This window comes from Adiantum capillus-veneris, chromosome 30, assembly GCF_014529385.1.
Source record: "Adiantum capillus-veneris isolate H3 chromosome 30, ASM1452938v2, whole genome shotgun sequence".
In the NCBI taxonomy this organism is placed as follows: domain Eukaryota; kingdom Viridiplantae; phylum Streptophyta; class Polypodiopsida; order Polypodiales; family Pteridaceae; genus Adiantum; species Adiantum capillus-veneris.
The window spans coordinates 71,109,625-71,131,833 of record NC_140960.1 but is presented as its reverse complement, the minus strand read 5'-3'; the positions used below and the strand labels follow the sequence as shown (position 1 = coordinate 71,131,833).

Genomic DNA, 22,209 nt, shown 5'->3' with positions numbered 1-22,209 from the left:
AAGCTTTGCGGGGATGAGGGAGCATTAGCATGATAAAAGCACTGAGATAGAAACTTGCTTTGTATACCTTGCATAGGAATGTATCCAACAAAGGGGGCATGTAGTTTGGATGACCATAGGGGGAAACCATGTTAGATGCAGAGGCCAACCCTTGTTGAAGAGTAGGAGCAAAGCTCCACTGAAGGTGCCGTAATCCCATTAGGTAGTAGCAATCCTTGTCGTCATGTCCAAATTTTTCACACAGGTTGCAGTTGGGCCGAAGAGGGCATTCGTGTGGAGAATGCCTTGGAGAGCGACATGAGCTACACCAAACCACTGCTTTGAACTCCTGGTGAGCCCTGAGTTCTTCTAGATCCCGCTTGATCTAGTCTAAAGCCTCTTGATGTGGAGACTTCTCTTGTCAAAGCAAGGAGGAACTCTCCTCCTCGAGAGCTCGTTGTAATTTCAATGCTTCAAGCTCCCTACATAAAGAAATCAAAGGGTTTTCCATGAAAACTGAGGTGGACTCTACTTGATGGGAGTAAAGAAATCAATGAGGACTAAGGTGGACGCTACGTGAGGGGAGTCCTTGAATAACCACCTTGCCCCCTCGATTCTTCTGGTAGTAGCAGCAACAAAACTCCTCGAGAGTTAATTCACGTCGGCAAGTCTTCCGCAGCTTCAGTTGAGATGCCTTGGGGAAAGCCTTTTCCACCTACTTCTTCATCATGAAGTCTCCACGTTATTGGGAAGCTTGGCCACAAGAGATTTTGTTCTTGTCATGACTTCTGCAAATGTCTCATCAAGTTGGAGGAAGACTCTCTTTTGAAAGACACCTCTGAAATCTTCAAGAGAACTATCGCCTTCATGTTGCCCACGTCGTAAAATGGTTCTCTGCAAACTGATTTTACCATTTGTCTGTTAAGCCATCCAAGGTGGACGGAAAGAGCACTAAGTAAGCATCTTCTCTACTTAGACCCTGACCTCTACAAAGAGATGCACCATGATTGTCTGCATCCTCGGTGGAGAGTCCTTTGAAAGTTGAAAACTCGATGTTCACCTTAGCAAGAAGGCTTGTCAACTCCTCCATGGCTGCCTGCTCCGGAGCCTGTTACTTCAGAGATACTGGGAAAGGTGACCTAGGAGGTGAAGGACTGATTGAGGAAGTGGCTTAGAAAGGTAGGGGTAGCAGGGCTAGTGGACTTCTACTTGGCACAAGGTTGGCGCTTTCTATGGTAGTACTTCAGAGGGCTCAGTAGTGAACCTTGTCGATCTTTAGATTGCCTTGTATGTGTCATGCAGTAGCAACAAACCCACACAATCTCTTAGGCATGAAGACCCATGATCTCTAACCCACTCGGCTAGACTCGACCTAACCTGAGTAGGTGAATTGGCACAAACTAGACCAGACGAGACTACGAAAGTCGAAGCCAGCCAATTAAACTAGTTAAGACTTGCTGACTAGACAAGGGCGAGAGACTAAGCCGAACGAATTAGATTAGTTTAACCAGTTAGACTAGACCAATCCAAACCAGTTAGACCAACTAATTAGAGACCAAGGCGAGAGACTAGACCAACCAATTAGACCAGCTTGGTCAGCTAGACCAAGCTGGATGAAGGCGAGGGCGTATGAGACCAAGAAAGAGACTAACAACTTAAGAGACCTTCGACCATGTACCGCAACGGAGTGAGATTTTAGTTGAGGTCCCACTGGGCGTGCCAAAAATGAGAGCACTTGTAGCAAGAATAATGTGTCGTGCTCTCTACTATGGGTGCTCCTCAGTGCAATGTGCATGAAACCTCTCCAACAAAATGAAAACACCGTAAACAATGAAACAACAAAGCAACTCGATAATAGACTCCGAACAGCATGGAACTCGGAACTTGACACTCTGGCTAACTCGGAACTCGACACTCTGGCTGGCAGCACACTAAGCTTCAAGCCCAGGACTCACGGGTACAATGGGCTCAAATGTGTAGGGAGAGTGCCAATGTGTGGTGCTAGACTGAACACACGGCGCTGGACTCAAGACTCTATATCAGCACCCCTAGACTACAGCAAATATGAGCATATATACAACCAAAAAAGGAAGCCAACGGATAACTCAAATATCCCTCACAGTCCAGCTGCACTATCTCCAAACTGTGGAGGGGATGAATGGCCACGGCGTCCTCTGGACCACCAATCTTCCACGTGTCATTGTCTAGGCGAAGGTCCGCCCAGTGTGAACCCACGGCCAATTGTAACTGCCTCTCTCAATGTGTGTGTGCATTCTTTGTTTATGTATGTGTGTGCGTTTTTGTTTATGTTTGTACTCTCTCTCTCTCTCTCTCAAAAACACTATGTGTGTGTGTGTGTGTGTGTGTGTGTGTGTGTGTGTGTGTGAGAGAGAGAGAGAGAGAGAGAGAGAAAGAGGGGAAGGGAACATGAGAGTGAGGAAAGGGAAGGAGCATACCTGGCTCTCCTTCCTCTCCTCGTGTGTGTGTGTGTGTGTGTGTGTGTGTGTGTGTGTGTGTGTGTGGAGAAGAGAGAGAGAGAGAGAGAGAGAGAGGGAGAGCGTTACCTGCTCTTTGCTTGAGGGCGCCGAAAAACTCAGATCTGAGATCTGAGTTTTTGGGCGCTCTGTTATTTTTTTTAGCCCAGCCGGCGTCGCTATGAACGTCGCAAATTTACTTGTAAATTTACGACGCTCATAGCGACGCCGGAAAATTTATTTTTTGAGCGTCGCTGTGTGAGCGTCGCTAATATGAATAGCCTCTTGTAGTGCCACTTATTGCATACAATGCTTCTCTCACACACAAACAACGTGAGTTTGGCCGGTCAAGTGACACTGTAGCCCGGCTACATCCATCAACCTCCATCCATCATAAGCCCAACCGTCTGCAGCAATGGTCCATGCTAGAGCCCCATAACTGGAAATTATACACCATAGTAGATGTAACTAGAGTATCAAATAAACCAGAGCTTTGCGTGGAACTCCTAGAACTGCACCTGTAAACTCGTCCTCTCCAACTCCTCAAGGCAGCCTATCCACATGTCAATCGAACATCTCCACTCCCTCTCAAGGAGAACGGACCAACAAAGAGCACTCTCCCAAGTACGTAAAACATACTCCACTATCTCCTGACCATATGGAAATTTTGGTGTCCATCTCCTTGATTGAGGGGTAGTATTGAACACTCCAAACTTCACTCTCTTGTAAGAATGTAACATATAAAGATGCCTCTGCATACCCTTTGCAGAGGCTACACTAATATAATATCATCTGCATACAATAGGAGGGATGCATATGCTGCACAATTGTGCTCCTCTTATCTCCTCTGCCAATATAATCTGCAAGATGATCAATGTATAGACCAAAGAGGGGGCGACATCGAGCATCCCTGATTCACCTGTCAGGGAGATCAATGAGTAGGCAACATTCATCCCTGTTTCACCCTAAGGCAGAGAGACCTTGTATAGATAGACCCTGAGAAGTCCTCACTCTGCCTATCACCATCTCATACAACGAGGTGATCTCCCAAACAATCTCACTAGGTACCTTCAAGACATACATCCTCTACAACAGCCTTGAGAGAGAGAGAGAGAGAGAGAGAGAGAGATTGCTAATGACCCAAGAAGCCTTGCCTTGCATTGTGACATTTTCAAATACCTCTTCAGGAGGTAGCATTTGATGGTTCAAGTCAAAACTGGCTTTATTAATCCATGTTTTGGGGCATGCATGAAACACAGACATAAATCTTATTTAAATATGTACATGTGGGTTCCCCATTGCATTTTATTCAAGCACCCTTCCAATTTTTCCAATCAAATGTGTTAACAGCTCTATCGACCACAGCAGTAGCAATTGCCAACGATGCTGTACAAGCAGGAGACGGCGCATTTCTTACATTTAGGACTAGCCCTGCTTTCCCCACTTCAAAGAGAAAATCTCCAATTATCTTTCCATCATCATCGATGGCAACAGCATGCACACCGGACCAACCATCAGTTGTGTCACCTAGCTTCAAACTAGGGCAATACCTGCAGGTTACACAACCCAGCTCCAAACATGAGCAACTTTTGGAATACACAAATGAGGATATAGTAAAGGAAAAAATAGGACATAATGAACAAATATTTCATTATATCTATATAAGCATTCAGCCAGATACCCACTTTTGTGCCTCTCGAACGAAAGCTTTTTTATTGATGTCTCGCCAGACCTCTTTGAGCACTATAACAGGATTCCTCAACACTAACTTCCATAAGCCTTTGTTTGTTCCAAACTTAAGAGCATCCTTGAAGTTGAAGTTCCAAAACTTGTAACCTTCCTTTGCCAAGGATAAGGCAGCATTTGGTCCTATTAGTACACTCCCGTTAACTCTTGGCGTTAAATGCACCCCAACCATGGGGAACCTGCACAAAGTGAAGCCAACAATATAAAAACTCAAGTGAAATCACTATAAGGACCCATACCAAAACTGAACCAGTCAAAGGAGCTCAAGGCGTGCACCGTATGTAAAACTACTATATCGTGTGTGTTCAAGGAGCATTTATAAAAATCCCTCATCTGTGAATTTTTCATGATTATAAAAACCCTTTTATATTCAATTTGTAAAGTTTTTTTGAAATTTCCTTAAATGATACCTCTCTTTAAGTAGAATGTGACAACATTTGAAATTAAGAACGCCCCCCCCCAAAGCGAAGAAAAGGATTAGGTCTTCCCTTGTAACAAGAAATATGAGGAGCTTTGGTGAGGCCCAAAAAAATTGATATTGTGATGCTAACATTTATAGAGATCATTGATGAAATCTAAATCCAGTGTGTGTGTGTGTTAAAATGTGGTGCAAGCAACCCTCACTGTACAGTAGTGACTCATCGAAGGATAACTGTCTTATGGAAACCACATACTTTTTTTAATGTTTAATATAAGCCTTTCAAACCGAACTGTCTACCCCAACAATAGCATTGAAGTCACCCTCAAAACCATTTTTGCACTAACAATACTGAAATCGTTGACAATCTTATACACAAATAGACTGATAAACTCACCATCATATTAATGATGTGTGGGGTTAACACAGATTATTTCTTCTTTTAGGTACCAAGGCGATTGTCACATGCGCACCGGCTCTGTACGGAATGCGGACATGCTACTACAACAGAGAACCAAGTTAAGCCCTGCCCCCACAGTCAAGATAAGTTTAAAGAAAATCTCAAGAGATTTTGGTAAAAAATTCGTGAGCTTGTTTGAAAAATTCAGATGTCCTGTGGATGATCATTTACATTAGTTTTTTAATTTATATCCCTGCATAACCATCCATACATAAATGATTGTAGCAGGAGCATTGTTGCATTTTTTGGTACATCCAGCAGTGTCAGCATGTAGCTTAGTATAAGTAGAAATTTTAGCTTCAGTCTCATGATCAATAACTTAAGCGAAGAAAAGAAGAAGAGCATCAAAAGGGGTGCCCTCTATGTTGTTAGAATAGCAGCCCACAGGTCCTGAAAAACAGTCGGTCTGGAGAGGCACGGTAACCCTGCAAGCCACCCAAGGCAAACAGTAAAAAATAGAAAGCAAAATCCAAGTGGCGATACCACCACTGGGTGGTGAAGTACTCGCCCCAAACCTGGCACCCCCCTACTGATGCCTTCTATCACAGGAACCACATGTCTAAAGCTTGGAAAGACACGGTAACCCTGCAAGCCAAACAAGGGAAACAGTCGCTCTGGAGAGACACGGTAACCCTGCAAGCCAACCAAGGCAAACAGCAAAAAATAGAAGTTGAACACTTGCACAATCCAAGTGGCGAGACCACCACTGGGTAATGAAGCACTCGCCACCCAAACCTGGCACCCCCCTACTGATGCCTTCTATCACAGGAACCACATGTCTAAAGCTTTCTTTTCTTCAATACATACACTCCCTGGATGACTTGCGCATGTTTCTTAGCACTTACTGTGCTTTTTGCTGGCTAGCCCTGTAATTTCCACATGGCACAATGACTAGGTCATCACAGACAGCTCATTGGCTATTGCCGCATCATTTAATAAGCTGTACCAGCTAATCCTGCCACAAGTGTGCTGACAGAACCATCTTCTTGTTGTAGCCCCTCGCAACAACTCAGTGCTGCCAGCTAACTACAACGATCTAATAGGTTGGCTATCATAGCTGCCAGGCCGGCAAACCACTTTAGTACCATACCCCCTCTCCCTACTCTTTGGTAAAGCCAATCGTCCTCTATAGATAGGGGTGGTAAAATATATGCGTGACATGGGTTCAGAATTGCAGGTCGACAAATGTGGCATTAAAATGTATGCATAATAGAGAGCACCCACACACGTGCATTAAAAGGAGGTGGAGAGAGTGAAGTGAGGCAATAACAAGCAAAAACTCTAAGACTTACATACTTTGGATCAGGGACCGGATAGATGTTACGAGTGATAATGTTGCGAACTTCTGGTTTTAGTTCCTGATAAGTGCCCCGGAATGGAAGGACAGTCGGACCCTTCTTACCACCTGCCAAATTTGCAGGCATGAAAGAGATGCGTTCAGTATCTTTGACAAACATTAAGAACAAGGTAGCAAAACTATACAGAACTGTACTCTCACCTGCCATGTATCCAATATAGTCTGATTGAAGACCTGCGCAGGTAATTAACCATTTAGATTTGACCACTTTTGATCCTCTTCCATGAATCTCCACACCTCTCCTTTCATCTGCTTCGATGCCAACTACTTCAAAGCTTCCATAAACCAACAAAACAGAATAAGAGAACACCAAGCTAGAAACAGATCAAATCAAATGCACACTGACAGTTTACTTGGAAGAAGAGAACAGCATTTAAAGGAAATTGGCAAATATTTAGTAGCATGTACTGAATAGTGAATAAGAAGGCAACATACTCAGAGTGGATCTGTCCCTGGCCACTTGCAAGGAAGTCGTCTGCATAGGACAAACCAACTTTAGCATAGTCAGTTATACCAGTATTGGGCGAATGAAGAGCCTGCAAGGCCCGTACGTTTGGCTCTAAATCCCGAATTTGTTTTGAATTCAAAATCTCCAAGCCCTGAACTTTGTTGGCCTTTGCCTTCTTATGGTAGCCATGAAGGACTGGAAGCTCTTCCTCTTGAGTTGCTACAATCAATTTTCCGACTCGCTTATGAGGCAGGCCCTTCTTCTCGCAGTACTCATACATTCTCTTAGCTCCTTCCACACATAAATAAGCCATGTCACTCCCAGGTTCATAATAAATACCTGCATGTATCACTCCACTGTAAGAAATGTTAGTAACTGCCCTGAAGAAGCTGCACACGCACTTTTTTTGGTGAAACTCAATCTGAATTAATTAGTGATGTACAAGACATGACCACCCAAAATGGATTTGAGCCATGCAAGAAGTCTACAAACAGTCATAGAAGACCTCAAACTGCTGAAGTGAAATGTCTCCGAAATGGAAAGGGATTGAAGGAGCTAGATATGGGTAGGGTAAACCTGAAGAACTCCAGCGACAACTAAAGATGATTGCATGTATGATAAATAGACCGAAGCGCCAAGAGAGCACCCAAGCAAGAAAGTAGTCATACTCATGTAGGTGGATTCAATTGGTCACAAATTGGGAAGAGTCTTCCAAAATGGTGGTGAGGGAATAGATATTGCAGCCGTTGTGTATCCTCAGGAAGAAGCGCCGATCCCCCCCCCCCCCCCCCCCCGCCCTCCACTCACACACACTCACACAGACATTTTAGGAAACTTAAAATGTATTAATTACAATCGTGTACAAAATTGCTAAAAGAGAAGCGAAGCAAGGACAAAGAAAATATTAGACATAACCACCGTCATGCAAGAATGCTATGAACAATCATACACGACCTCAAACTACTAAAGTGAAATGCCTTCCAAATGGAAAGAATCAAGGAGCCTAAAGATATATGCCTTCATAAGGTCCGAATAGTCTAAACTTAAGAATTATAAGAGGGGATAAAACACTCACAAAAATAAAAAAAGCAAGAAACACAAATTTATTTATTTATTTATTTTTAAAAAACTACTTTATTTGCTACTAAACAAAACTAAACACAAACCATTATTCCCTTAAAAATGCTTTTAGAAAAGGCTTAAGCAAAATAAGTTAAAAGCAGCTCACTTGACTAAAACTTGAAACAAATACTCAACTTTAAACAAGCAAGGATAAGACATCTCAAAGATTTAATCCTACAATTCAAATATAACACAAGTTCTTCTAAAAAAGCAAATTTTTAAATCCTAATGTAGGCTAAACACTAGAAATGAATACTAATACAAACCTACCTAGAGGAGGCTAAATATAACCAAAGTAGTACAAAGTTCAAAGCTTGACAATACACGACCTCATTTCCGTTGCTTGTCCAAACAAGAAGAATAAGATCATTACCTTTATCATGCGTAGCCTGGACAACATCCCTACTCATGTTGTCAGTGCCCAACTGGACACAACTAAACTAAACTTGAATAGAGAGTAAAGGAGAGTCAACACAAAGCGGTGGAGTTCAGCTCCCAAATGCACTAGCCCCAACGACTCGTGCCCCTTTCGGTATTTCTTTCTTATTCATGCTTCACAAGGTACAATGTCCGAGGGTCCTATCTTTCCGCAGTGCTCCGAAGCTAATCTGCTAAAGAAGAGGGCCCTCGCACCCTTAGGAACGTTTACATGAGGCCCAAAAGCTCTGGTTCCAAAAGCTACTTTCCCCAAAGGCGATGAGGCTTCCGCATTTTGCGGAAATAAGTTGAAGCAACTTACTTGGCTAAAACTTGAAACAAGTACTCAACTCTAAACTAACAAGGATAAGACATCAACTTGGTCGGAAAAAAACACTCAAAAATGCGTAAGTGATGCAAGCGTGGCAACCAACAAAAGATCTGCCGCAGATCATGAATCCGTACGACAACCTTTGTGTCAGCTTTTGGTGATTGATTTGGAGATGCAGCTTTTAGACTTGAAAAGCTAGTGGGGGCGCCTACTCTAGGGGCCCCTCTTTTCGTAGATGATCTTGGAAGGAAGAGTCCCTCGACAATTGTTTTTTTGTGATCAATCAAGAAAGAAATAACGAAAGGGGCGAGTCTTTGGGGCCAGTGCGTCTGGGAGTGGAACTCTGCCACTTCGTGTTCCATCCATCCAGGTTCACTTGTTGTAATTTCAATTCGTGTGTTACTATTAATTTTTCGATTGGGAGTCTAAGCCTGTTAAAGAGGGGTGTCAAATTTTGGAACTTTATGGAAATAGCCCTAGGGGTGCCAACTTTTGTATCTAATGCTTTTCAGCCTGGGGCCTTTAAACATGAGCCTTGGGGGACCTTTCTAGGATTGCAATGTGTGCAAATCGCAAAGAAGTCTCTCCTTGGAAGCTATACTTTTGTCAGAGCAATATAAAAGAAATATGGAAACTGGTGCCAAGGTTTTGACACAAGTGCTTTTGGAAGTGCAACTCCACCTCTCGTGTCTACCATGTGGACTCTCTCTCTCTCTCTCTCTCTCTCTCTCTCTCTCTCTCTCTCTCTCTCTCTCTCAGCATAATTTATATCAGTTGGTTTTTAGCCGGCTTTTGAGCTGGCGAGGCATGGCGACTCTTTCATGAGGACTCTCCTCCACAAGTCATCACTTCTACGGAGGGCTGGGGTAAGTATGCATCATCCCTCTACACAGTCTTGGGGCAGCCACCTCTTCCAGATCCGCTAGAGTCATGCCCACACACATGTGCTTTCTTTACCGCAGAGATGGTAAAGAAAGCCATTGACAGGATGAAGGTACTATGAGCTTCACAAGCAGTGCCTTGCTCTACATCTCTCGATCAATAATCCCCAAGGCCCAAACCCCCCTCCTCTCAAGCCAAAATGATTGTGTCCCAATGAACTCGTGGCCGAGTGTGAGTAGAGCCATCCATGCCACCCCACAAAAAGTTGCGTACAAGGCGCCTTAAACGCGCTATGATGCCCGAGTGAAGTGTCATGCAAGATGTGGTAAACCAAGCTGTCACAAGAACTTGATTTGCCACAAGGGCTCTGCCAGCAAACGATAAATGCAAGGATGACCAATGACAAAGTTTCTTCATGATGGACTGTAGCACGGGTGCAAACTGCTGCTCAACGCACACATCAATCCCGACAAGGAAACCCAAATATCTGCAAGTCTACCCCTTTAGGTAGCCAAGTGAAATTATTATGTGGACCCTAGTGACAATCCTCATCTAGTGCCACTAGAAAGCCAAAAGACTTGTGACAATTTATGAGAGCACCACTGGCCGTACAGAAGCAAGCAACATCCCGTAGACTATCCAAGGTGGGTGTGTCATATCGAAAAAAGAGCATAGTGTCATCAGCATATTCCTGATCCGACAAATCTGGCATGTCAGCAACGACATAGCAAGACCTCTCAACTATGGGGTCCTCTGGCACAAGAAAAGAGACATGACCTCCGCAAAAAACAGAAAGTAGGCAGCCAGGGGGCATCCTTGGCGAACTGAACGAGACAGTGAAAAACGGCGTCCAAAGTGGCCCCTGATTGTGACAGCGCTGGAGGCAGTACAGTATAATGTAGAGGCACCTCTGATCCACTGTAAGAGAAAACCCATTCTCTACATAGTGCCCTCCAAGAAACCCCAATCTACTCTGTCATAAGCCTTTTCAAAATCAAGAAGCATGAAAGCTATAGGCTGATCTGTCCGACGAGCCCACTCAATTGCTTCATAGAAAATGAAAATGTTATCTAAGATACAACAGTCCTGTACAAAACCTGTCTGCGAAGCATGGATGAGATCAGGCATTAAGGGTTTCAAACACATACTAATGATGCGAGCTAAGATCTTATACATAGAAGACATGAGGGTGATCGGTCTCCACTGCCGGAGAGACGATCCATCTCCGCCTTTGAGTATAAGGGAAATAAGTCCTGAACACATAGAGGCAAGCATCTCTCCTGGGTCAAATATGTGTTGCAAACCTGAAAGCATAACAGGGCTGATAGCATCCCAAAACCTCAAAAAGAATTTAGTCAACCCGTCCTCTCTGGGACGGGAGGCACTATCCAGGCCAACCATTGCATCATGCATCTCCTACATAGTGAAAGGGGTGAGTAACGTATGACACACAACCTCTATAACCACAGGCTATACATGAGACCAAACCTCTTCTCTAGCACGCATAATATCATATGTAAGATGATCAACACAGTAAAAAAAATGCTCAAAATAATCTAAAGCTATGTCAAGAACCTCATCAAGATTTGTATGTAACCTGTTTGCAAGATCACGTAAGGCTCTAATGGAAATCCCCTTGGGACGCTCTCAAAAGTGGGCAAAGAAATCCATATTCATCTTATCCGCTTTGGATATCCATGTCGAGACCGAAGCATGATAGGAAAATGCGAATTTCTAAGTCTCAATGTGACTAAGTGTCTCTCTGGTGTCAACTTCTCGCTCCCCACGAACTCATCTCCTGGAAACTCCTCAAGCTGTTGGCGAATGCAGCTCAAGCGGTCCTGTAGCTCATGCTCCCTACGAGACAAGCGTCGTCACCATTCTACGATGGTCTGCCTCCAAGCCTCATGTCACATGCGCACTACAATTGCGCCACGTGGACAAGATTCTGCAGCTGTCACGTGCACATCTAACCCTATGTGTACGTGGACAAGCTACTTCATGACACTGGTTCAATTCAGTTAGACTAGGAAGTGATCTGGCACTTTTGTGAATCTGTTCGCAGATCGTGCATGTCCAGACATTTAGAGTAGATGCATATCCTCTGGTTGCACACAGCATGATCATCAAATTATAGTCAGAACCCATCACGAGCATTTTTACAGTGCATAGACCTATTTTCTCTATTTTAGCCAATTTTCACTTATTATTTGTAAGTGACTTTAGTTGGGAACTAGATAGGGCAATTTTAGCAAGCAAGTATATAAAGAAACCTAGCGCTAGCACTTTCTGGCAGAAGAGGCAGCACGAACTTCGTGTTCAACAGGCACCTTCTCATCAAGACCACCTTCCCGCAACAGACCTAGCGTTTTCAGCCCATCTGAAAGCCTAGCGTTTTTGTATGACAGATCAGCCCTGGCGTTTGCATTGCAAATCAGCCCCACCGACAGCAAGATAGCAGATCAGCCCTAGCGTTAGCAGATTCCACAGCAACACAGCAGATCAGCCCTAGTGTTAGCAGATTTCTCCAACAGGACAGAACCAGCCCTAGCGTTTTTGGTTTGTAGATCAGCCTCGGCGTTTTGCATATTCATCGCGACGGAACCTCGGTAAGCACCAGCATTTTCAGTTTTCATCAATCAGACATCGCAGTAGAAGTCCCAAACCTCGCAGATCTCACCATCCGGCAACAGATCCTCGCCGCACAGTCAGATCCAACGTAGTTTGCAGTTTCAGCCCAGAAAACGCAAATTCCAACATCTGTGTTTTCGGCGTGTCATCGTCGTATCATCGTCATCGATATCGTCGCTGACATAGAGTCAGAATTCAGCAGATACAAGATTTGCAGATTTCAGCCATTAGCGTTTTCAGACTTCAGCTCGTCGTCGTCCTCATTGTTGTCAACATCGTCAGCAAGTCCATTGCATTGTAGAGATTTGTGCAATCAATAGTAGTCCGCTCTCGCCATAGAGAGTGGGGCCTTCGGAGGAGGGTTTGACAACATCCTGGTGTCGTATTCTTCTCTCTCTATCTCTCAGTCTCAGCACCTTCATTCACAATGTTCATCCACTTTGTTTGTCCATTGCATTCTCTCACTAAAGGAACGGAAGGCTCTCCCTTCCGTAAGTAAAAGGAACCCTTGAGCACAGTTCGGAGCACTCATCTTGAGCAAAGTTCAACATTCACTTCTGCTGCACCTTACATTAGCGTCAGTTGTAGTCTAGCTTAGGACCTAGACTGGCACTTTGTGAGCCCTTTAGCAAAACGTGCATGCCAGGCAAGTCATAGTCATAGGTGCATACTCTCTTTTGCACAATACACTCCGTCTAGCATGTAGGCATGTGAGCATGTGAGCATGAAGTAGACCAGCACCGTAGGACTAGTACTCTCAGATCAGTACCAATGTTTTCAGCCCTTCTCTCCATCGCCAACATTCTACCCATTCAGTCAGCGTTTCTAGTTTCAGCACAAGCACCAGCATCAAAGGTTTAAGATTCAGATTCAGCACCAGCATCAGCATTTTTAGTTTCAAATTCAGCACCACCATCAGCGTTATCAGATTCGCATTCACCCTTAGCATGTTCACTATTCAGCCCGTAGCCTTGCCATACCCAAAGTACCAAGCGCAAGCAGTACCAAAGCACGGAAGTACCAAGAACCATCAATACCAAAGCACCGAAGTACCAAGCATCTACGTCAAGTACCCATCAGCATCCTAGCAATACCAAGCACCTGCATCAAGTTCCTATCAGCATTCTAGCATTTAGCCATTGTATTAGCATGTGTGCAAGTAATAAAGAAAGTAATTTCTCTGGCAACAGAGCAAGGGGGCCCTTGAGGGTAGTTGGGGCCCGACATGCGATGTCCTCTCTCTTTTCTCTCTCTCTCTCTCTCTCTCTCTCTCTCTCTCTCTCTCATAGTGTTCAGTTCAGTTTCTCCTTTCAAGTGAAGTAAAGTAACCTTGTGATTGTGTGGAGTACTAGATCCGAGCTAAATCCCTTAAACACTTCCGTTGCACCTGACATTAGTATCAGAGTTACGTGCCTGCTTCGGCTTCGCAAACTCAAGGGAGGAACCAAGAACCCAAAGAACCTCTTTCAATTTTTTTTCCTTGAAGAATCTTCGTGCGTGTAGCGCGGATAATGTGTCGTGCTCTCTACAGTGGGTGGTCCTGAGTGCAATGTGCGTGACAATCTCACTCAAACAGACTGAAAAGAAAGGAAACAATAGACATCAACAGAGCTCACAAAGGCATAACAGCAGACCAAAACATATGACTCGACTATCTCAAAGACTGATACAAACTCTGGTGTGGCAGCACACTCAGCTCCAGCCCAAGACTCACAGGTACAATGGGGGTGTCGAGGCTCAGCTGTGCGGGGATGGTGAAGACGTGCTCTGTGTATCAACTCACTCTAGACGACTACTTACTTGGTGCTCTGACCAAACGCTACTACTCATATATCCAATCATAAAGAGCCACCAACGGCTCATAAATAACATCACCTAAGTGTATCCCCACTCGGTGGCGGTGGTGACCTGGCCACGATGTCCACTAAACCACCATATCCCTGCCACAAGTCTCTGCCCAGCGAGTTCGTCTAGTGTGAACCGACCAGACCAAAGACCAACTATAAACTAATTGTCCTGTGAAAGTGACATTGTAGCCTGCTACAGGTTGCCCACCACAAGATCGCTGCCCGTCCCGGAGAGCGGAACTGAAGAACTGAAATATCGGCAATCTACCGTTGGTGGTCGGATGATGCAGGAGGAGGAGGCTGGTAGAAAGGTGGGTAAGGAGATGGAGGCCATCTATATGGTGAGGGGTAGTGGCCATGAGGAGGGTACATCGGATATGGAGTAGCCACCCCATGAGCAGCAGTCTGAGTAGGGTGAGTAGGTGGAGCGGGTGGAAACCCAGGAAAAGACTGGGTAGGCTGTGATGGTGGAGCAGGTGGTTGGAATCCAGGGAAGCTGTAGAAGTGCTGAGGGAAGGAGGTGGACTGGGAGGGGGAGGCCATAGAGGGTCCATGAAATTGTGATGAAACCAATCCTGCTGGCTTAGACTCCACATTGGTAGGATTTGTTTTCTTTGCTGTTTGAGAATCCCCTGAATGGGCTTTGGAAACATCCGTCTGTATCTGTGTTTCCATAGCAGGAACTTGCGTAGAAACCGGGGTTGTAGTTGTAGCTGTAGTTGTAGCTGTAACTGTCTGTGAAATGGCTACAGCTTGGTATTTGGCACATGAGGGACGCACTGTATGTACCACAGGAGAGAGGTCCTGAACTGCTGCGGCCATATCATTTGTCTCTTTTAACTGTTTTTGTTGAGTGTGGATGATATGTTTGATGTCCACTACCTGCTGAGTTAGGATCTTTATGCGATCTTGAGCCGTAGCAATTAACATGTCCCTATCCATCGCCTGATGAGGATGAGCGCGCACTTCCCTTTGCATACTGTCATGGACAGCGCAATGCAGACCGTTGGTACCTTGCAATGAGAGGGCTGCATCCATAATCGTCGAAATGGCTCTTCTGTCCCCATCTAAAAGTTTGTCGGCTTGAGGCGCAAAATTAGCATATATGTCATGCTGTTCAGATATAGATGTCCCAGAGCTAGATGCCCCTACCGTATCCCTAGGTGCCCCTGCACTAAGAGTAGTACGTGGTGCTGCCGACACAATTGGAGGTTGTGTTTTGGTGACTGCAACACTACTCACAAGAGGTGGTGTGAAAGTTGAGGTGGCCACAAAAGTAGATATACGCAGTGTTGGTGTTGCAGTATGGACGTCAGAGATTTTGACCTGTGATTCGGAGAAGGGTAGTGTTGCTAGCTGCTCAGTCGAATTTTTTGTACTTTTGCCCTCTTGCACAAGGTGCCTTTTCCTTTGGCCATTTTGGAACGGCCTTGTTCTTGTTCTTTTGGATCATCTTTAAGGGTGAGAACAGCTGTTTCATCTGCCTTTTGCTGCATAATTTGCACTACCCAATACATAATAGGGGTTGCATAGCAATTGGACCTTTCCGCTTTCCCTTTACGCTAAGTCCGAAAACACTTTGCCCTGTCCTGTAGCGCTTTAAACAACAGACTTTTAGATACGGACAGAAGAGCCATTTCGACGATTATGGATGCAGCCCTCTCATTGCAAGGTACCAATGGTCTGCATCGCGCTGTCAATGACAGTATACAAAGGGAAGTGTGCGACAGACTTTTAGATGCGGACAGAAGAGCCATTTCGACGATTATGGATGCAGCCCTCTCATTGCAAGGTACCAACGGTCTGCATCACGTTGTCTATGACAGTATGCAAAGGGAAGTGCGCGCTCATCTTCAACGGGCGATCGATAGGGACATGTTAATTGCTACGGCTCAAGATTGCATAAAGACCCTAACTCAACAGGTAGTGGACCTCAAACATATTGTCCACACTCAACAAAAACAGTTAAAAGAGGCAAATGATATGGCCGCAGCAGTTCACGACCTCTCTCCTATGGTACATACAGTGTGTCTCTCATGTGCCAAATACCAAGCTGTAGCCATTTCACAGACAGTTACAGCTACAACCCCGGTTTCTACGCAAGTTCCTGCTATGGCAACACAGTTACAGACGGATGTTTCCAAAGCCCATTCAGGGGATTCTCAAACAGCAGAGAAAACAAATCCTACCAATATGGAGTATAAGCTAGCAGGATCGGTTTCATCACAATTTCATAGACCCTCTATGGCCTCCCCCTCCCAGTCCACCTCCTTCCCTCAGCACTTCTACAGCTTCCCTGGATGCCAACCACCTATTCCACCATCACAGCCTACCTAGTCTTTTCCTGGGTTTCCACGCGCTCCACCTACTCACCCTACTCAATCTGCTGCTCATGGGGTGGCTACTCCATATCCGATGTACCCTCCTCATGGCCATTACCCCTCACCATACACATGGCCTCCATCTCCTTACCCACCTTTCTACCAGCCTCCTCCTCCTCCTCCATCATCCGACCACTAACAGTAGATCGCCCGATATTTCAGTTCTTCAGTTCCGCTCTCCGGGACGGGCAGCGGTCTTGTGGCGGGCAACCTGTAGCAGGCTACAGTGTCACTTTCACAGGACAGTTAGTTTAGAGTTGGTCTTTGGTCTGGTCGGTTCACACTAGACGGACTCGCTCGGCAGAGACACATGGCAGGGATACGGTGGTTTAGTGGACATCGTGGCCAGGTCACCACCGCCACCCAGTGGGGATAGACTTAGGTGATGTTATTTATGAGCCGTTGGTGGCTCTTTATGATTGGATATATGAGTAGTAGCGTTTGGTCAGAGAACCGGGTAAGTAGCCGTCTAGAGTGAGTCGATACACAGAGCACGTCTTCACCATCCCGGCACATCTGAGCCTCGACACCCCCATTATACCTGTGAGTCCTGGGCTGGAGCTAAGTGTGCTGCCACGTCGGGCCTGAGTACCACTTCGAAATCAAACTCTTGAAACAAGAGTAGCCATCGCCATACTCTACCTGCAACTTGCGGCTTGTTGAGAAGATATCGCAGGGCATGGTGATCAATAATAGCTGTTAAGTGAACCCCTAATAAATAATGCTGAAATTTTTGCAGAGCATACACAATAGCTAAACCTTTCCTTTCTATGGTGCTATAGTTGCGCTCTGCCTTGGTGAGTAGGCGACTCGCATAGTGAACAGGGCGATCCAGGTTGTACTCCTTACTAGGCTGAGTCAGCACCGCACCCACAGCCAGTTGACTGGCATCAGTATGCACATGAAAGGTAAGAGACCAGTCGGGAGCTACTAAGATAGGCGCTTCAGTGAGGCGTTTTCTGAGGTATGCAAAAGCTTCAGCCTCTGCATTTGACCATTGAAAGGGAACAGTAGCACTAGTTAGGCGGGTTAGGGGTTGAGCCACCTGTGCATACATGCGTATAAACCTGCGTTGATAACCTGTGTGGCCTACAAAGCTCTGCACCCCCTTTTGGGTTGATGGGAGGTGGTAACTTTAAGATTGCCACGATCTTCTCTGGGTCAGGCGCTAAACCTTTAGCAGACACCACATGGCCTAGAAGTGTGCCCTCAATAACCAAAAAATGACATTTGTTAGGATTTAGCTTTAGGCGTGCCTCTCTGCACCTGAGGAAGACAACAGAGAGCTGAGCGAGGTGTTCCTCTAGATTTTCCACTAGGGTTGAACATTGAGCACCTGAGAAGGTCGAAAAATCGTCCATGAAGATGCGAAGATGATCCGTAAGCAGAAGACAAAAGATGAGATATACCGCCCTATTGAAAGAAGGTGGAGCATTTTTCAATCCAAAAGACATTCTAGTGTAGATAAAAATACCCCAGGGAGTCACAAAGGCCGTTTTCAGCTGATCTCCTCGATGGCTGCCCAACTGATTGTATCCACTAAACCCATCCATGAAACTGTACAATACATGCCTTGCTGCATCTTCGAGCACACGCTCAGTGAAAGGCGTTGGGAAACCATCTGCGGTAGTTACCATATTCAGAGCACGGTAATCTACGCACACACAGATTTTGTTGGACTGTTTCTTAAGCGCTATCACCATGGGTGATAACCACTCAGAGTGCTCCACAGGTACAATGATCCCTACCTCTTGCATTTTTTCTAACTCTGACTTGATCGCCTCAGCATACTTCGGGTTGAGCTTGTAAGCTCAGCCTCTTACAGGCTTAGCCCCTTCAACCAGAGGTATAGTGTGGACACCCAATTCTGGTGGGATCCCCTCCAAATCCTTGTAGGACCAGGCAAAAACATCTTTAAAACAGTGCATGAAAGAGACTACCTGATTGAGTAATGCGGGATGCTCCCATAACCAAGCTGCTAAGAGTACGTGCTGAGGGTTGTCAGGATCTCCCAGGTTGACTTCTTTGACCAGGTCAGGGGGTGTAGTTGGAGGGTGCTTCCGAAGATGAGAGGTGAGCTGCCTCCTGGAGCTTTGAGACATCATGTGCAAGTGTTTGATCGATTGGAAACTCTACATACTCTTCTTGTAACCATCCAAGTGGAAGCTCCTCGAAGGGTAATTTTCAGACCCAGACATAACAGAGTGCTTTTGAAGGGGCGGGGCGTTCGACCTGGGAGATGCTAAAGAAAGGGGGAGATTTTTGGCGAGGTCATGCAGAGGAGATTTCTTCCCCCTTCGGTGATGTGTTATAGGTTCCCCGAGACCGAGGGCTTCCATCGGTAAGTCATTCAAAGCATGAGAATTTGGGGCTGACACACTTACTTCTTCGACTGGTCTACTGCCTGCTGAAGGACTTTGGACACTTGTGTCCGCCTTAGGAGTTGGAAGAGAGAGTGTTACCGGCGGCACATATGAGTTTTGAATAGAGACCACATAGCATGGCATCGATATGGTAGCTTCCAACCACTGTAGCAGATCCTCGTCACACCCGTCAGGTGGGATGGGCTGCTCAGGGTCAGGATTGGACTGTACTGACAATGAGCTATGATGAGCCACTAGATCCATCCCTCCTTCGAGCCGAATTGGTTGCATTTGGGAGCCAAGAGTATGTATCCACATGGCGTTGTTTCCCCAATCATGAAGTGCCTTAGTATGCCGCAACCATGGTCTACCAATCAGCAAAGGAAATCCCCCCTCCACCTGAGGAAGACTGACCACTACAAAATCCAAGCTAAATGTGAAGTCTTGTACCCTCAAAGGCACCTTCTCTACTATGTTCACACGGTAGACTGTCCTCTGGTCTGCCAATGTAACAGTGAATGGAGCAGGGCGGGTAGGCTGCAGACCTAAGGTTGACATGGTAAATTCTGGCATTAGATTGATTCCAGACCCACCATCCACTATGACGCCTGAGAATTGATGCCCAATAATAGATACAGTGAGACGGGGACTTTTATAGTCGGTGAGGGGAGCAGCTGGATATGAAATCATGTAGGACTCCAAGGGCTCCACAGGTAGGTGCCCGCCACTAGGCCCTGTACCAGGGTACAGAGACTGAATTATTGAGAGGGTGTCACTTCTAAGGGTTGCATCTAGCCGGAGCATCTCATAAAGAGACACTTGTTGAAAGGTGTTCTTCAAGATTGCTTCCGTTGTGGGCTTAGCTCCTACAATCTGGGCCTCCTCGGAAACTTTGACCTGTTGCAAGTAAGCCACTGCTGCCAGGAAGGCTCCATCAATGTCCGAAAGCATAGAGATTGGCCTATTCTTTTCACCACTTACGGGTTCAACATTTTGATCAAGTTGCGGAAGTGATGGACAAGATGTCATGTTGGCAAACATAAACCCAGGGCTGCTCTTTGTGCCCGAGTGAGCACGCCAGCAGGCTCTGCTGCTTGTTGTGGCCGAACTGTATGTGTAGCAGGTGCTGGCTGAGGGGTGGTGTTCATTGTGATTAGATTGATCTTCGAGAATGTAAACTCTTGTTGGTTTTGATTCGGGCCTGAAGATGAGGATGCCCTTTGTTTGGGACAATCCTTACTGTAGTGGTCCTTAGACTCCGGACAATGTCTGCAAGGAGGAGACCCTTCAAGTAAAGGACACTTACTTTGGTAATGCCCATATTCACCGCATCTGTAGCATAAGATTGGCCGATTAGACAGACGAAACGGGCCAGGTGTTTTTTTCCCTTTTTGGGAGCATATGTTCGAGGCTTTAAAGAACTCAAAGTGCAAGATGAAGAATCATGTTTCCAAGTCAAGATGCACATAATTGGGTGGTCTTTACAGCTCATCCAGTGGATGTGTGAGAAAGGAGAAAATCGAACGATAAAGGGGATTTTTTAAAAAAATATTGTCAAAAAAAAAAAAGGTTGGAATTTTTGGATGGCTCAAGGCCCCCCCTTCTCAGCTCCCATGTGGTGCTCTAATTATTCCACATGGGGTTCTCCCACTGAAAAACGCAAGTATATATATTGCACTTGAACTCTATTAACCACAACGCGAGAGAGAGAGAGAGAGAGAAGAGAGAGAGAGAGAGAGAGACCAACGATCGCTTATCCCCCTTTCCGCTCGTGCGGGCGTGTGGGCGCTGCATTGGCGCTGTGGGGCGGCGTTCTCAGCAGTACCGTTTTCAGATTTCAGCCCTGCCCTCAGTGAAGACCATGAATCTTCTTTTCAACCTCTCAATTCTCCTTACATATGCAAATCCATCAAAAAACAACTCTAAAAATCAATCCATTCGAGTAGGAATTTGGCTTATGCTTCCTTATCTCATGGCCTCAAAGAAATCAGGATCTACAATATCTTCTGAGACATTTCCCAAAGGAAGTTTTTCGATTTTTTGGGGTTTGAACTTTGAGAGGTTGAGGGCAGTTTTCTGGAAAATATGTCTGTCAACATGCGCAAGCCCACACTCTTCTTTTCAACCTCTCAATTCTCCTTACATATGCAAATCCATTAAAAAAACAGCTCTAAAAATCGATCCTTTCGAGTAGACATTTGGCTTTTGCTTCCTTATCTCATGGCCTCAAACGATACAAGTTTTTTGGTTTTCTGGGGTTTGAGAAGGTGAGGGGGGGTTTTCTGAAAAATATGTCTGTCAACATGTGCAAGCCCGCGCATGCAAATCACAAAATGATCCCCCCCCCGCCACCCCACCCCACCCCACCCCAAAAAAAGAAAAAATCAAACCAGACACTAGACTTGAAAAGAACCTACATGACGTCAATGCGTCTATTTTCAGTTAGAGTATGCATTGATCTATGTGTTTAGTTTGTATGTGTATAAGTGTGTAATGCATACACACACCTGAAATGTGGAGCTGCAGATGGGACATTCCACAAAGACCCATGCACACGTGCGTACACACACACACAAACAAAAAAGAAAGTAAAAGCAGACTGTGACTGAAAAATAGAAGACGTTACCTGTTGTGAGAGGTTTGATGCGGCACAAGGCTCTTTTCCTTTTCTAAGACGACAACACTGGCTTTGGGAAAGCGGTTAACAATCTCTCGAGCAGTGGCAAGGCCAACAATGCCTCCTCCGATGATAGCAACATCAGCCTTTTCGCCTTGTGGGCTACCATGGACAGTGCCTTTGTCTCGGCCTGCCATTGCACTCATAGGTCTCGTACTCTCACATTTCGCATTCTTCTTCTTCAGCACTGTGGAGGAAGCAGAGAACTGCCCACGTACCATTCTTTTCAATCCTCTTGTTACTGACATCCTCTCTCCCTCTCTCACACACACACAAGCGCGCGCTCTCCTCTCCTCCCCTCCTGTGTGTTTTTGGAAGAACGTCGTCCCCCTCTCTCCTTCCTTCCTTCCTTACGTGCACGTGGACTCTTTCAAGCAAGCCACTTGTTCTTAAGTCGTTTTAGACTTTTCATGTATGCTGCAGAGGAGAAGAACAACTCGTTGAAGAACAACTCGTTTTTGGGACTACTAAAGGCCTTAGTACCCAAAGGTGGTTCAATTTTTATTGCAAGACAAATGTCCTGTTGGGCTTAAAAATTTTGTGAGTAGTGAGTAGAGACAAGTGTCCTAAGGGGCTTAAACGTTTTGTGAATAGAAAGCTATTCTCAAAAGGTGCATTTACTTTTTGGCTTACTAAAGGCTTGAGTACCCCAAGGGTGAAAATCGTTCAAATTTCT

General features: G+C 45.5%; 1 protein-coding gene across 1 annotated transcript; it reads right to left on the bottom strand.

Annotated features, from left to right (window-relative positions):
- Positions 1 to 3,657: 3,657 nt before the first annotated feature.
- On the bottom strand, positions 3,658 to 21,901 carry LOC147418165 (uncharacterized). Its single transcript, XM_086507398.1, has 6 exons — positions 21,483 to 21,901; positions 6,870 to 7,238; positions 6,576 to 6,709; positions 6,374 to 6,482; positions 4,139 to 4,378; positions 3,658 to 4,003 (listed from the first exon to the last, which is right to left on the bottom strand). The coding sequence occupies exons 1-6, from the start codon at positions 21,779 to 21,781 to the stop codon at positions 3,763 to 3,765; spliced, it is 1,392 nt and encodes a 463-aa protein (XP_086363524.1). The 5' UTR covers positions 21,782 to 21,901; the 3' UTR covers positions 3,658 to 3,762.
- Positions 21,902 to 22,209: the final 308 nt, after the last annotated feature.